The sequence below is a fragment of the Triturus cristatus genome, chromosome 3_1 (assembly GCF_964204655.1).
Source record: "Triturus cristatus chromosome 3_1, aTriCri1.1, whole genome shotgun sequence".
Lineage (NCBI taxonomy): Eukaryota > Metazoa > Chordata > Amphibia > Caudata > Salamandridae > Triturus > Triturus cristatus.
Window position 1 is genome coordinate 906,620,693 of NC_140583.1, and position 14,321 is coordinate 906,635,013.

General features: G+C 43.6%; 1 protein-coding gene across 2 annotated transcripts in view; it reads left to right on the plus strand.

The window, feature by feature from the left end:
- Positions 1–14,321, plus strand: part of FAP (fibroblast activation protein alpha) — a 619,508-nt gene that overhangs the window by 507,307 nt on the left and 97,880 nt on the right. For both annotated transcript variants that reach the window (XM_085645424.1, XM_085645423.1), the window contains one exon: positions 6,651–6,750. In XM_085645424.1, the coding sequence (XP_085501550.1) occupies positions 6,651–6,750 (100 nt within the window). The remainder of the gene's footprint in view (positions 1–6,650; positions 6,751–14,321) is intronic.

Genomic DNA, 14,321 nt, shown 5'->3' on the forward strand with positions numbered 1-14,321 from the left:
TCACAGACCTCTGACATTTTCCTCGGTAGACATCTTCTAAAGCCATCTCTGGTAGTATAACACTGTCTCTTTGGGAAACGGTACCTCAGGCATCTTACTGAGCATGCTCTTTCACCACTGATCACCGGATACCAGAATCCAGCGAAAGATGGACGCCACCAATCTGCAGTCTGCATGCTTGGGTGAGAGGTGGCATCCTCTGTACCTTGCTAGTGCCACTGCAGGGTATCTCAATAGAACACCCCCACAGATTCTCCTTGCTTTGGTACAGGACATTCTTTGCCCTCGATTTTCCTATGCACATCCAGATGATATAATTCTGCCCTCATGACTTTTATTACTGTTGACCCCACATCTACTTTAATTTTACCTCTCTTGTAATCCATACCGTTAATTATTACAAAAATAAACTGATTCCTATTAATATTCTCTATTATTTTACCACTTCGTGTATAATATTAAACTTTAGTGTAACATGCATCTTCCGGATACACATCCTAATATTATACTTTGAGTCAAGGACAAACCAGTCATCTGTTAATGAGAAATGATTTATATGACTAAACTCAGGCATTTTGTTGCCAAATGGAGAACTCACTTCAGTTCAGTAACTCTTTATTCAGCGGGACAGGCCATAAAAGGCAAAGAAACAACATTGCAAAACATGATAATACGACATCATTAAAAAATAATTCCAGAATTTAAACATCAAATAAATACAATTAATATGATGAATATCATCAAACAAAAATAAATACATAAGGTGCTCATACAAGTGATTAAATGGAGAACTCATGTGAAGATCCAGGACACTGTCACTGGCCTATTATATGTTAAGTTCTTCAAAATGAGTTTCTGTGTTATTTTGGGGTGCCTCAAACATACTCCTATCCAATGTGCAACAAGTGCCCAAAAATCCACCCATAAGGAGAATGTTTATTCTGGTCCTTTTTGCTGACTTTGTAGGAGGTTTGTTTCTACAGGAAGATAAGGTTCTCATGTTTTGCTTGATTCAATGTCTTATTTCGCTGATCCATGTTTATTATATTACGCCTTGTCTACATGTAAGTCAGTGCAATTGGAAACAGAATTGATTAGGGTGCTATGGATTTTCTCTCTCCCTCATGGCTCACTCACTCATTTGTTTTCTGGCTCATTTCCTATCACTCACTGCGAAAGTGCTCTTAACACTTCTGTCCAACCGCATTTGTATTCATAGTTTTAGTAACTAATATCTTTTAAGGAAGACTTTCATTGCATTCACAACTCTAACTGAGATATACATGCAAAGCCATAATTCATATTTCAGAGATTTCAGATTTGCCAGTTCTATATGTGAGTAGCTTATCCAGTTTTTGACTTTTTTTTTGGCATTCTGCTAGTGCTAACCTGTGTATTTATTCCATTATAAATGCAGGACTAGGTTTTACAGAGTGCAAATCTAAAACATGGGCTGAATGAGGTACTGAGGTATGCAAACTAGAACCATGTGACCTCTGATTTAGTAAGATTTGCCACCATGTTCAAGAGAACACCCGTGTCTCACCAAATTACAAGCACAGTACCCTAAAAACTTCGTTAGAAGCCCTATTCCTTAATGCTTATGGCTAGCTGTGTCAAACCTACCATTCTTGATCCTATACAATTTTGGATTTCACTCAAGGGATTTCCTTGAAACAACCATCCTCAGATTCATCATGAAGAAACTGATAGTACTTTTCACTCTATTTGTGTACCACACCATATATGATGAAGTCCTACTCCATCACCACTCTGAGGTAGCAGATGTTTTTACTCCTCCTTCACCTTTCATCTGTTTCCTAAAAAGGCCATTTTCAATTACCCAGACTGTGCCTCTTTGGCTCACACTCCTGTGAAGTCATGTGTGGAATTCAATAAGATCCCCGGGAGACAGTGCTTTTCAGTATCTAGCACCACCTCACTCCTCACTGAAGCTACAGGGGAAAATAACCTGCTCTTCAACTCCTGTTGATGATGCCCAGCTCTATCTGTGCGTTGTGATCATGAAAAACCAATACTAGGCCTGAAAACATGCCCAACTGACATCGATGAAGGATTTATTGAGAATGAAGCAAAGGAAAAGTCATTTGTCTTCACAATGGGTTCATCTTTGTCCTTTATTGCCCCAAGTACTGTTAATCATCTAAGGACAATCATTTACTTTGTGCTTTAAAGCAACATGTGTAGGACCCACCATCAACTGCAAATGTATCATTTATGCTTAGATTGGCTCGATATTGGGCACCCGCCCTCCCCCCCATTACTTTAGCTTTCTCTGAGGCATCCTCCCTCCAATCACTCTCAGTAACTCTCAGTGAACGAGGACTGAGCATTAGGTTTAATCTGACTACACGATACCTCACTCGCAAAACAGAAAATCCCAACTCCCAGCAACCTAAAACCCCGCGAAAAGACTAGCAACCAGACAAATGTCACGGGACATAATCTCTCTAGCAATGAACTAACCACAATGACAACGAAATAGCTGCACCAAAATCTCTGCCTTGCCTACAAATATAGAAAGGCTACTAATTATCGCAATAAAAAACTACTCTGCTACCATCCAGGGCGTGTCCATTCTTTTTATCTATCCAAAATCGCCCCCAGGCCCAGTATCTGTGATGTGGTGCAACCCCGAAAGAAAAAGGAGCCTAACGGGGATAGGCCATCTGTCACCAAGTCCTGTTCCAAGCCATCAGGAAAACGCTATATTAAACCATTTAAATTCTTTCTGCGAAATGCACTATTTCTATGTGTAAGGCCCGCACTATAAAATAGAATACATTAATTTATTTAGAAACCGACAGAGAGGCAGGCAGACAGACAGAGAGACACAAAGAAGGAGGATGTGAAAAGGCATAAGGATTTAATGTGAATAAATGTACAAATGTAAAAAAGTATGGCAATAATCTCAATCCAATGATACAGTCATACCAATGCTCTCTGAAATTTCTGTTTTATAGTACTCTTAAATACAAACATGCATATAGGAATAAATACATTTATTAATAAAGAACAAAAGAATGGAACAAAAGTATATTGCTTTGTTTACACTGAGCCAGACATATGTAGTCTATGGTTATAGGGTGTTTTTCAAATTAACCAGCACTACTTTTTTATTTTTTTTATTTTTATTGGCTCTTCCAAGTATCAAGTTACCATGTAATTTATTGGCCATTACAGCAGAGAAGGACTCCAGAAAGGCAATCTGGTCTTGGTTAGGAGCGTAAATATTGCCAAGTGTAACTTACTGAACCGCCAGTCTCCCTGTGGCCAGAGTGTACCAGCCTTCTGCATCTAACCACAAATGCTCAAGAGCAAAAGGGACCCCCGGCTTGATCCATATCAGTACTCCCCTGGCGAAAGCCGAGGAGGTGGTCGTAAAGACCTGGCCTCTCCATCTTAGTTTCAGCTTCCCATTTTCCTCACTGTTCAGGTGTGTTTCCTGAAGGAATGTGATGTGTATGTCCCTGCGCCTCAGATATGAATGAATATTATGGCGCTTTGCAATAGACCCCATTCCTCTAATGTTCCATGTTAGGAACCGTATAACGCTATGAGCATGTGCCATTCGTGCTGGGTATCACAAAGCGGCTTGCGGAAGGAGGCCCTCCCCAACCTCCTCCCCATTCATGCACCACCCCCCTCCTCTGCCAACGTCAAAACACAAAAAACAAACAGGACCCTTATGTTGGTCAACTGCCCTACCCCAGGGCAGTCTGACAATGGTTGGCTGCCCAAACATCATGTGAAACATTTGGTACTAGATGAGGCCCTAACCTAGTAGGACGCTCAGCAGGGGTTAGCCAATGAAGCTTAGATCAGGATGCTCCCACTAACTAGAGCACACCAGCCCCGTATACAGTGGGGCAGCTCGGGACCTGGAAAAGCTACCTGCAGTTCAACACCCCTCTGGGTAGCACAGTCACCTTAGCTTACCAACTGCCTCAGATAATGTCGTCAGCAGTATTTGGCATCACCACTGGCAGCTTCACACTATCACTGCGGGAAGTGTTGGACTCATTTTCTTCAGTCTCTCTCGAAGAACCGGCCTCCATCTTTGGGGCTGGACTCCTGCTCTGCATAAGCGCCGCCGCAGCCTGCAAAGCTTCAGCCCTCTCCCGCTCTGTCTGTGATGAGGTCGGTTTCTTCGAAAGTCCTCCTACGAGGTCGTCTTCTTGGGTGTTTCCCAAGCTCCGTGGCTTTCCGCATAGCAGATCTAGAGCTCTTGCCCCGCGGGGTGTCACTTTTGTAGGCCTCTAACCAGTTCCAGGCGTCTTTAGGACTTTCAAAGTAGTGGGTATTCCCTTCCAAAATAATACACAGCTGGGCTGGGAACATCAGAGAGTACTTGAGACCTTCCTTTCTCAGTGCCTTCTTGACCTCTAGGTAAGAAGTCCGTTTCCTCTGCACTAATTACGTATAGTCGGGAAAGAGGAAGATTCTACTGTTATCCATATTGAAGGGGCCCTCCACTCTTGCCATCTGCAGGAGGAAATCTCAGTCTCGGAAATGGAGCAATCGGGCCATCACAGGCCAGAGGATGTCTCCCAGGGGCCAATCGTTTGGCTGGTACTCTATTGGCCCTTTCCAGTGTATAAAAAGTGGACAGACCCTCTGGTGCTACCACACCTCTGAGTTAATGCTCCAAGAAGGACACAATGTCACTGCCCTCTGCCCCTTCCGGCAGGCATAGGACCCTGATGTTGTGCCTCCTGTTATACCCCTTGGGATCTTCGGCACTTTGTTCTTGTAAACACACTCTATCTGTAAGGGCCCCATCTTCTGCTCCAGTGCCTTCTGTGCCGGCGCTAGTTCAGCAACATTGGTTTCAGTCTCTTTTACCCTCTCCGATAGTTTATTGTGTTCTTCTTGCAGCAGGCTGAGCCCCACCGCAACCGTACTAATATCTTTGTGAGGGTGGCCTTCGTGTCAGCTTTGGCCTCTAGTATTTTGCTCAACTGTTGTTGTACCGGATCCTCTGGGGTAAATTGCGACTGCTCCTGGGCACTGTCTTCCAGGGCTTGCAGGGCCCCCGTCTGACGGCCTCTAGGTTTGCCCATTGTGCCGGGAACTCACTAGGCCTAATCGTCGCCCACCGCTGACTATTCTTATTAGTTATAAAACTCTGCTACAGTTGGTGTCCAGCAATGATCGTGGATCCCCCACCTCGTTCAGGACTGCGTTGCAACTTGACAGAGTGTTTCAACTCGGCCAGCTTTCCCTTTTACTAGCAGTCCTAGCTGCGCCCAATGGGCCCCTTATGGAGCGGCGCCTTAGGTCAGGCAGGTCCGCCTGGTCCGCACTGGTTTGTCTTCCTCTAACTCAAGCTGTGCTCCGTTTGGCCCACCAGACCATGGTCATGCCTGTCACACTCTTTAGCCTCTCAGAGTAAGTCTGGCTCCTTACCTACTCAGGAGTCGCAGTTTCCCTAGCTGCAACACTCACCACGCTTTCCCGCGTGGTGGGGTCCGTGCTGTCCTGAAGTTGCAGTATCTTCCGGGTGTTCTCTCCTCTATGCAGCCCAGCGCACTTCCCCCTCTGAACTGTTTCTACCTCCTCCAGGTGACCCCAGCAAAGCCCTACAATATGCCCAGGCTCACCTCAATCAGTGTCCTTTCCTTTCGGCCAGGTGATGGCCTATCTCCTTGCGGGCTCTGTTCAGTGTTTGTCCAATGCCTGATCAACAGGGCCACCAGGACAGGCCTGTGTCTCCTGCTCCTTCGGTCTCGCTGGTTAACGCCAATTCGCCGGTCCTGCAGATTTCCCCCAGTTCTCCAGTACTCTTCTGTACACTGGGAGCGACTATACTCTAGGGCAGGGGGGCTGCTGCAGTTCCCAGCACCATTTCCAGGCCCATCCCTAAAGGCCCAGCCAGTCTCTGTGACTCTCAGGCCCACGGGGAACACCCCATACGGCAGCTCACTATTCCCGGCCAGGGTCGAAGTCTCTGCAGCTTCACTCCCATGGCACTCAGCCACTACCTTAGCCCTGGGAGGCCGTCCGGTGGTTCTCGGTTTGCCTTGGCTTTAAGGCACGGCAAGGTGGTACGCTGGTCGTGCCACTCACCCACCTACTGGGCTCTTCAGGAGAGGCCCGCCTACGCCACTCCCGTAGCTCTCAGGTTCACCTCCAAGCCGCTGCTTCCGCCCAGTACTCTGGGTCTTCCAGCTATGCCCTAGGGTGGAGGGACAGCAGCAATCATCTGCACAAATCCCAGGTCTGCACTCGTAAATTCTCTCCAGCACCTACGTCGCATTTTCCGGTCGCCGTCACTCCGGCATCAGCAGCGCGTTCTACGCAGAAGATCTCCCATCCCAGCAGGAGCCTCCGGCAGTTGCACAAATGCCTCCTGGGCATACCATCAGCTTGCGGACTCCGTGGGGATAGTTTAAAACTTTTCAACCCATCCTGGCCGCCAGTTCTATCAGGATAAATCGCGGGCAGGTGCGGAGCTCTCAGCTCACACTTCCACCATGATCCTTAGTCAGGCCACGCCCCCAATCAGCACTACTTTTATGTGTTCTTTTATTGGCACAGTATATCTTTAAGAACTTTTTTAAAGTAATTCTTAATTGCTATGTGTCAGTGTTTAATTTTGTGAAATATAGATGCCTTTTTTATTTTAGTCATATGGAGGATATGTGACCTCGATGGTTCTAGGATCCGGAAGTGGACTATTCAAATGTGGAATGGCAGTGGCTCCTGTCGCTAGCTGGGAATATTATGGTATGTATGATGCATCAGTATTAAAAATGCACTTCAATCTTTCCAGTGTTCCATTTTATCAAAAACCTTTGACTGAAAGCATATTTCAAAACTGCTACATGTAACAGAAAATGCATGAATTTGCATGGCTAGTACTTTTAACGGTATCAGTCACTTCATTGTCTATTTACCGACGCCGGTCCGCACTGATGTGGTCGACCAAAACTGTTGAGATTGGTTGTTTTCAGCACCACTGTAGTCCCAGACACAGCTACCGACTTCAATGAACTGCATTTCTGAGGTTATTCTGGCAAAGTGCATACTTTGATTTTTGTATGTTGGATTTTTATCGTTTTGGTCTTGTTTGGTTTAGATAAAGATTACTCATTGTTCTAAACTGGTGTGGTGTCCATTTGTAGTGTTTCCACCGTGTTTCTGTATGTGTGAACAAATGCTTTACACATTGCCTCTGAGATTAGCCTGCCTACTCATGCCAAGCTACCAAGAGGGTGAGCTGGGGTTGTCTAAGGACGTAACTCTCTTAACCTGACTATAAGCAAGAGTCCCTACTTGGTGCAAACCATTGCCAACTAGAGACCCGCATTTCTAACAATTACATGTGCCCATGGCCTGTAAATTAAATGCTACTACTCAGCATGCAGCACTGATGGTGCCACCCACTTAAGTAGCACTCTAAACATGTCTTGGTGTGGCTCACAGGCTCTTAAATCAAGCTATTTACGACTTTGAATTGGGGCCATTCAGACTGAGACCGTGCTGCTTACACCAAAAATCAGCGGAAGCCACTGCCAGCCCGTCTCTACACACTGCAGCATTGACCACTCACGGGGACTTCCAATGCGAAGCACAAGCCCACCTGTTCACGTCTCCCAGCCTGCTCTTTGCACCATGCCAACAGCCTTCCACGGTGCCCTCCTTGCTCCTCGCAACTCTCTCCAATGAGAACGGAACTCTTAGCACAAATCGTAAGAAGGTAAACCTGCAGCAGGACTAATTTGGCACTGTATCTGTCCCGCGCTCTATCGTGGTCAGCCTGAACTTTTAACTTTGACCTGGCCCAGTGCGGTTTATGCTTTTAGGTGCTACTTTACAGTTTATTCTTGAAAAATTCATAACTGCTGTTCTAGTGATTGGATGTTTGTTGTTTTGGTCTTGTTTTAACATTACATTTTGCTCTATTTTTCAAATCTGGTGTGGCATATTTTCATGTGGTGTTATCATTGTGTTAATGTTTGAAGTGTTGCTCAAATACTTTACACATTGCCTCTGAGTTGAGTCTGACTGCTCTGTGCTAAGCTACCAAGGGGTTGAGAACAGGTTAATTTGCGGTTTGCTTTGGCTTTACCTTGACAGAGATTGTAGTTGCTGCTTGACCAGGGCTCACACCCTAGTCAACCAACAACCCAATTTCTGACACCTTGCCTTCAAGAAATTTAGACAGAAAGTTGCATTTTTGAACATCAGGTGGCAAAATGAGATTCTGCACCTCTTTTGGACCCTGGCCAATAGGCTTCCAGCCACACCTGCAGGACCCAGTCATGCATCTGGCACATCTATTGGTACCAACAACTTACAGAACCCTTCAAATACACCCACCTCCTTCTAACAGGATTTAACCAGATCCTCATCCAAATAGATAGAGAACATGTCGAAGAAATTGGGGTTGAGAGTGAGAGGGTGAAATCCATTCTCAATCAACAGCTAAAATCCTTATCAGGGTGAACCACAAAAGTCAGTCAGTCAGTCATAAATACTTTATTCTGTAATTCAAAACCATATGAAGTCGTCAAAGCCACTAAAAACATGAACATAGTTAAATATAAAAGATAAAATACATAAATACATACATAAAAAGTTTTTAAAAACAGTGCAATGACTAAAAACCAATGATAAAAAATAAATTAGTCAACATTTGCATCTAAAAAAAGGGGATTAACCCCATATGTCACTAAATTAACCTGTGCTTAACCTTCAGTTACCTTGGCACAAAATCAGCCAGGGTTCCGGAACAAAGCCACAAATTCAGGCCGGCCTTAAGGGAATTTGGGCCGAACACAGGGACCAGGTTAATCATGCTGAAAGTGTTAAAATCTCCAAAGGTTCACAGGAGGACCTCAACTAATCAAAGCCAAGGGTCCTGAATCTGGGGAGGCACCTCTTGGTGATCAAGCACTGTGAGAAAATAGGTTTTTCGTTGAATGGGGTTCATCCTTGTCAGGTTCAAACACAAAAGTCATTGAATTAACCTATGCCTAATCCTCTGGTAGCTTGGCAGAAAAGCAGTCAGGGTGAAATTAGAGGCAATGTATTTATTTAAAGATAGAGTAAATTGTAAAAAATTACTTGACCTCAAAGCAACACATATCCGATTAGTAGAACTGGAGTTAAGAATTTTAAAAGATTTTTGTAAAATCCAGCACTTAAAAGATCAAAGTGCCAACTTCAGACATCTAGTTTCTTGAGACCTGGTTAAAGTAAAACAATAAGGCAGACCGCAATGGAGCGCGAAATACAAGAAGTGGATTTGGTCCTGTCAGCACTTACCTTCAGACTTATGAGAAACTTTGAAGAAATAGTTTGATGAAGGTAAAATTATGCAGGGCTGGGGTGCAGGCAGTGGCTGAGGAGAGAGTGTCGTCATCAAAGAGCAACCAGACGAAGTCCCTCGAAGATTTCTACGTTCAGACTTGGTGTATTTTATGTAAGTTGAAAATCTTCAGCAGGATGAAGCTGTAGCCAATTAGAGTTTTAGGAGGCCAGATACCCCATTTGCCGCGGTACCGCTGACCAGTATTTGCGGCTGCAGAGAAGAATGTGGCGGGAGCTGTCACAAAGCTAGACCTTGGGGGATTGACGAGCAGGTTGGTACATTTTCTAAGTCTCAAGTTTTGGATTTCGGCTATTTGAGCACCTTTAACACCACATCCAAGGGTCTGAGCTGGATGGGCAGCACTTGGGGGTTTGGGACTCTCCACTCTGGCTGGGTTCAGGTGTGGGTTTGAGATGGTGGGAGCTTGTTGTGTGGCTCTGAACAGGAGGCCAGCAAACTTGCCTGTGAGTCACTGTGGTAGTCTTGGGTTCAATTGATGAAATGGGACTCAAGGAGCAGGACAGGCCTCTGAGGGATCAAGGCAGGTTCCAGCCAGCAAAGCAGTCTTTCCAGATGCAACAAGGCAGTCTTGGGGAGTACACAACCGGCAACACCAGGAGGCAGTCCCCTGAGAGATGATTACATGTATGGGCTGCTGTGTAAAATTGACTGAATGATATAGAATGATAGAAATGATAAAACCCATTTCTAATATGGTTGGAGGATGCTACTAGTTAATTTAAGATGGCACTTACATGCGCAATGAGAAATATAGGCAGAATGTCTGCTAAATTAAAATTGGAATTGATTTTAAGATGGAGCTTGTGAGGAATGCCGATTGCTGTGGCAAAGCTAGACAGAGTTTGTTTGTGATATGGTTAGAGGATACTATGAGATATTATAAGATGTTGTAAAATGATGCGTAGTTTGCTCTGTAATATATTCTTTAGGAAAAATATAAGAAGGAATGATGAAAGATTAGCACCCTAAATAATGGCCGCTGTGTTTTTGTAATGTTGTGTAACTGTGATCTCCACTCTACAAAGCTGTGGTCCGTCTTCTAGATATGTGAAAAAATAGATGCTCCAAGATGGCGCAGGTCACAAGCACCAACAGTTGACATGAGCTGGAGTTCTCTCCGGTTTTCCTAGCTAAGCTTTGGGACATGGATGGGCTAAATTGTTAGTTAAAAGGTTCAAACTGATGTGGAGTATTTGAAAGTTTGTATGTAAGCCGATTATTATGATATCGAAGACTAAGTGTTCTACGTGAGTACTTTTTACGGATGTAATTAGTGAATATATATGCCCGAGCTCCGGTCACTCTGGAGGAGCTTTGTTTTGAAAAATGTTATTACTGTAGCGCCTATTCTATGGGATGCTTTAACAATAAATACAAGCTTTTGGAGAATTGTATGCATATAATATAGGCTGACACTGATATGGAGTGTTTAAATATACATATGTGAGCTGATTATTATGATAGAGAAGACTTTAATATTCACTTGAATGCCTGGGATGTGTTGCTCGAGTCTTCGCCTCGCACATGGGAGGAACTTGCCTTGAATTATAAGCTTTTATTATAGCACTGATATTTGTCATGTGATATTTGGGATTTGAGTCACAATGTTATGAAACATCACATGATTGTGGTTTGAACTGAACTGTGACATATTTTGTGCCTAAATGTGGTATGGTCAATGTAAGGTTGAAGCAACTGATTCTGAAAAATGTGTAACCTAAGCAGGGCTGTATCATGAACGGATAGTTATCCCTGTTTTGGACTTTATTTTACATATGAGTGGATTTAAGTAGCTCTACAATAATTTTATGGCATGATATGCTACTGGATGAACTGGGTGAGATTTACAGATAGGAGTTTATTTAGAGTATGACCTAACACTTGTACTATAAGTATTGGAACAGGATTTGTCTTTCTGTTCCAGGTTAAAATTGCTGGATACAACAGTTTTTTGACAATATTTTTAAGTGCACCCAATCAAAATAAGAGTTTGGGTAAGAAAATAATGTGATTGTGGTTAACACATGGTATTAGTTTTTATTATCACACGGCTTATATTATGGTTTTGATACATTTTGGGATTTTCTTTTGTTCTGCAAAGGTTGTTTTAGGGATTTAAGGTTGGAAAGAGTATTCTCTTTGACTATTCTGATGCCTAACATTCCAGGCTCCAGGTCCTGCAGAATACAGCCGCCAGACTGGTACTGAACCTTTCTTCAAGATCTCCATCAATACCTAATCTTAAGCATCTTCATTGGCTCCCTATAAAGAAGCGTACTCAGTTCAAGGTTCTTAGTCTAGTGCATAAGAGCATGCACAGAAGTGGGCCTGGCTATTTTGCAAAAAAACTCTGCTGGAACCAGCCGACTAGGAAGTTAAGGTCAAGTACCAAATTTCTCCTCACTCCATGCAGAGTTCGTACCGCCAGAAATGGCGGGAGATCTTTCTCATATCTGGTACCTACCTTTTGGAATAAACTTCCACCACATTTACTCTCTGTCATAGATCATAAGCGATTCCGCAAGGAATTAAAAACTTGGTTCTTCGACCGTTAATAGTATTTCTTTACCCTTTTCCTTCTGTCCTTCTGCTTAAGAGGAGTCCATGCAAAAGCCATGAGACCTCCGGGTAATATGTGCGCTCAATAAATATCCATGGCTTGCCTAATACTATTCTTTTCATATCTTATATTTTCATTTGGGTGTACCCTCATGACCTTGGGTGACTTTAACTTGGGTTAACTCTGTTCCAGAAATTTGGGGCAATTTACAGAACTTAACACCATAGGTGTGGTGAAGGGTTGATTTATAGTAGTGTGGCTTTGTATTGATTTTGCAACTTTGATTTGTTTACTGTAGCTCCGATGAAGACGATGGTGAATATTCCAATATGATTAAAACTGTGTTGGCTACAAGAATTGTATCAATTTGCTGGATGTATGAGAAAACATGAAAATTAAAGAATACACTGGATTTTTGCGACTTTTAATGTTTTGGTGCTCATGAGAACAATTTATCTCTGAGAGTCCTTTCAGATGTCCAGAAAGTAAACTAAAGAGTGAGTTTAAGGGCCCTATTTGTGTACCTAGTGCCTTCTTTGGAGTCTAGGTTTATGGAGTTTTCTCTTTGAAATGATTGAACTTTCAGACTACCGTGCCCTGGCTGCAGGATAGCTGCAGAGGCAATGCAGTGATGAAAACCCCTTTGTATGAAGGTAGAGTATAACCTATTCAGTTGCATATAGGGCTATGCACAGGTCAACCCCCCAGCCTGCCAGAAGATGGCTCATTCCTGCAAACCATATCCCCCTATTGTGTGACGGTTAGGGAGGAATTCACAAAGTCTAATTGACAACTACACCCAGGCATGTGACCCAGTAGATGCTGCAGACACAAAATGGCAAAGGGCAGGAAAATGTCAGATTTTTAAAGTGGCATTTTCAAAATTGTAATTTAAAATTCGACTTTACCATTAAAGAGGATTATTAATTACAATTTCATAGATACCAAACATGAAATGAGCATCTGTTCCAAATTAAAAGTCAGCATTTATTAAATGTAACGAAGTAACCTAATGTTATCCAATGGAACAGGTAGGCCTCCCAGTAGTGAAAACCAAATGTAGTAGTTTTTCACTACCAGGACATGTTAAACTTAAAACTACATGCCCAACTTTTTAATTAAAATGGGCCCTGCCCTGTGGGCCACCTTGGGCCTACCTTAGCGTTGACTTATATTCAATAAAAGGGAAGATGAGGCATGGCAAGAGGGTTGTATTTCTAAGTCGAATGCGAAGTTTAAACAGAATTCAGGCTGAAATAGCAGGCCTGGGACATGTTTTAAGGGGCTACCTAAGTTGGTAGCACAATAGGTGCTGCAGGCTCACTAGTAACATTTAATTTACAGGCCCTAGGTATATAGTATACCACTCTACAAAGGATGTATGAGTAAATTAAATATGCCAATTAGGTGCAAGCCAGTCTTACAATGTTTAGGGGAGTGAACAGAAGCACTTTAGCACTGGTTAGTAAAGGTAAAGTACACAGATTCCTAAGGCCAACAAAAATGAATTCTAGCAAAATGGAGGGAAAAAGGCAAAACGTTTTTGGGGAAGACCACCCTAAGTCTGAAATGTCTAACGGGAACTCACACCAGCATAGGCCAGCAGGAATCGGGCATGTCTAGTTGAAGGTCCAGGCAGGGCCAGTTGCCTCAGTTAAGCTGGGCAGTTGCAGGAAGGCGTCTGGCTCTTGCTGTGTCCCTTTAGCCCAGACCAGGTTGTCAGTCAACTAACCCTTGAAGTCATTCTGGTATTTCTGGGTTCAAGGAGATGAACCTCTCTCCTTCAAGCAGCAAGGCATTTCTCAAGCAGCAGGATAGGCTTCTAGAGAACAAAGCAGGCCCTAAGCAGCAGAGCAGTCCTCTGATGTTCAAGGAAGTCCTCATGCATCATGGCAGTCCTCTGATGCACAAGTCAGTCCTTCTGAAGTCTTGCACAGGTCCAGGAGTGTACTAAGGAGTTGGTCTGAGGGTCAAGCAGTCATACCTGGTGTCAGACATGAAGTTGGAGAAACCTCTAGTCTAACCCTCCATCTGGTTCTGAAAAGGCCTTCCTTCTCCTCCCCAGTCTCCACGTGGTCTAGGGTGACAATAGGCTGGTGTCAAGTTCATTTTTGAATGTGCTGGAGGCAGCCTTTTGAAATGTAAGTGGAGCAGAGAAATGATCTGCACTTCCCATCCTGGCAGGATGGCCCTCTTCCAGTAATACACGTACTATTGTTCGCTGAATGGGCCCAATATGCTTTTCTGTTTGGGAAGCAATTAACAGGCCCAGGCAGCTGGATGGAAACTCTTAGAAGGCCTCAGAATATTCAGGGACTGAAAATGCCAACTTTCTAAAAGTGACATTTTCAGAATTGTAATCTAATGCCTACATATTCATTAAAAAGGATTTTAAATTAC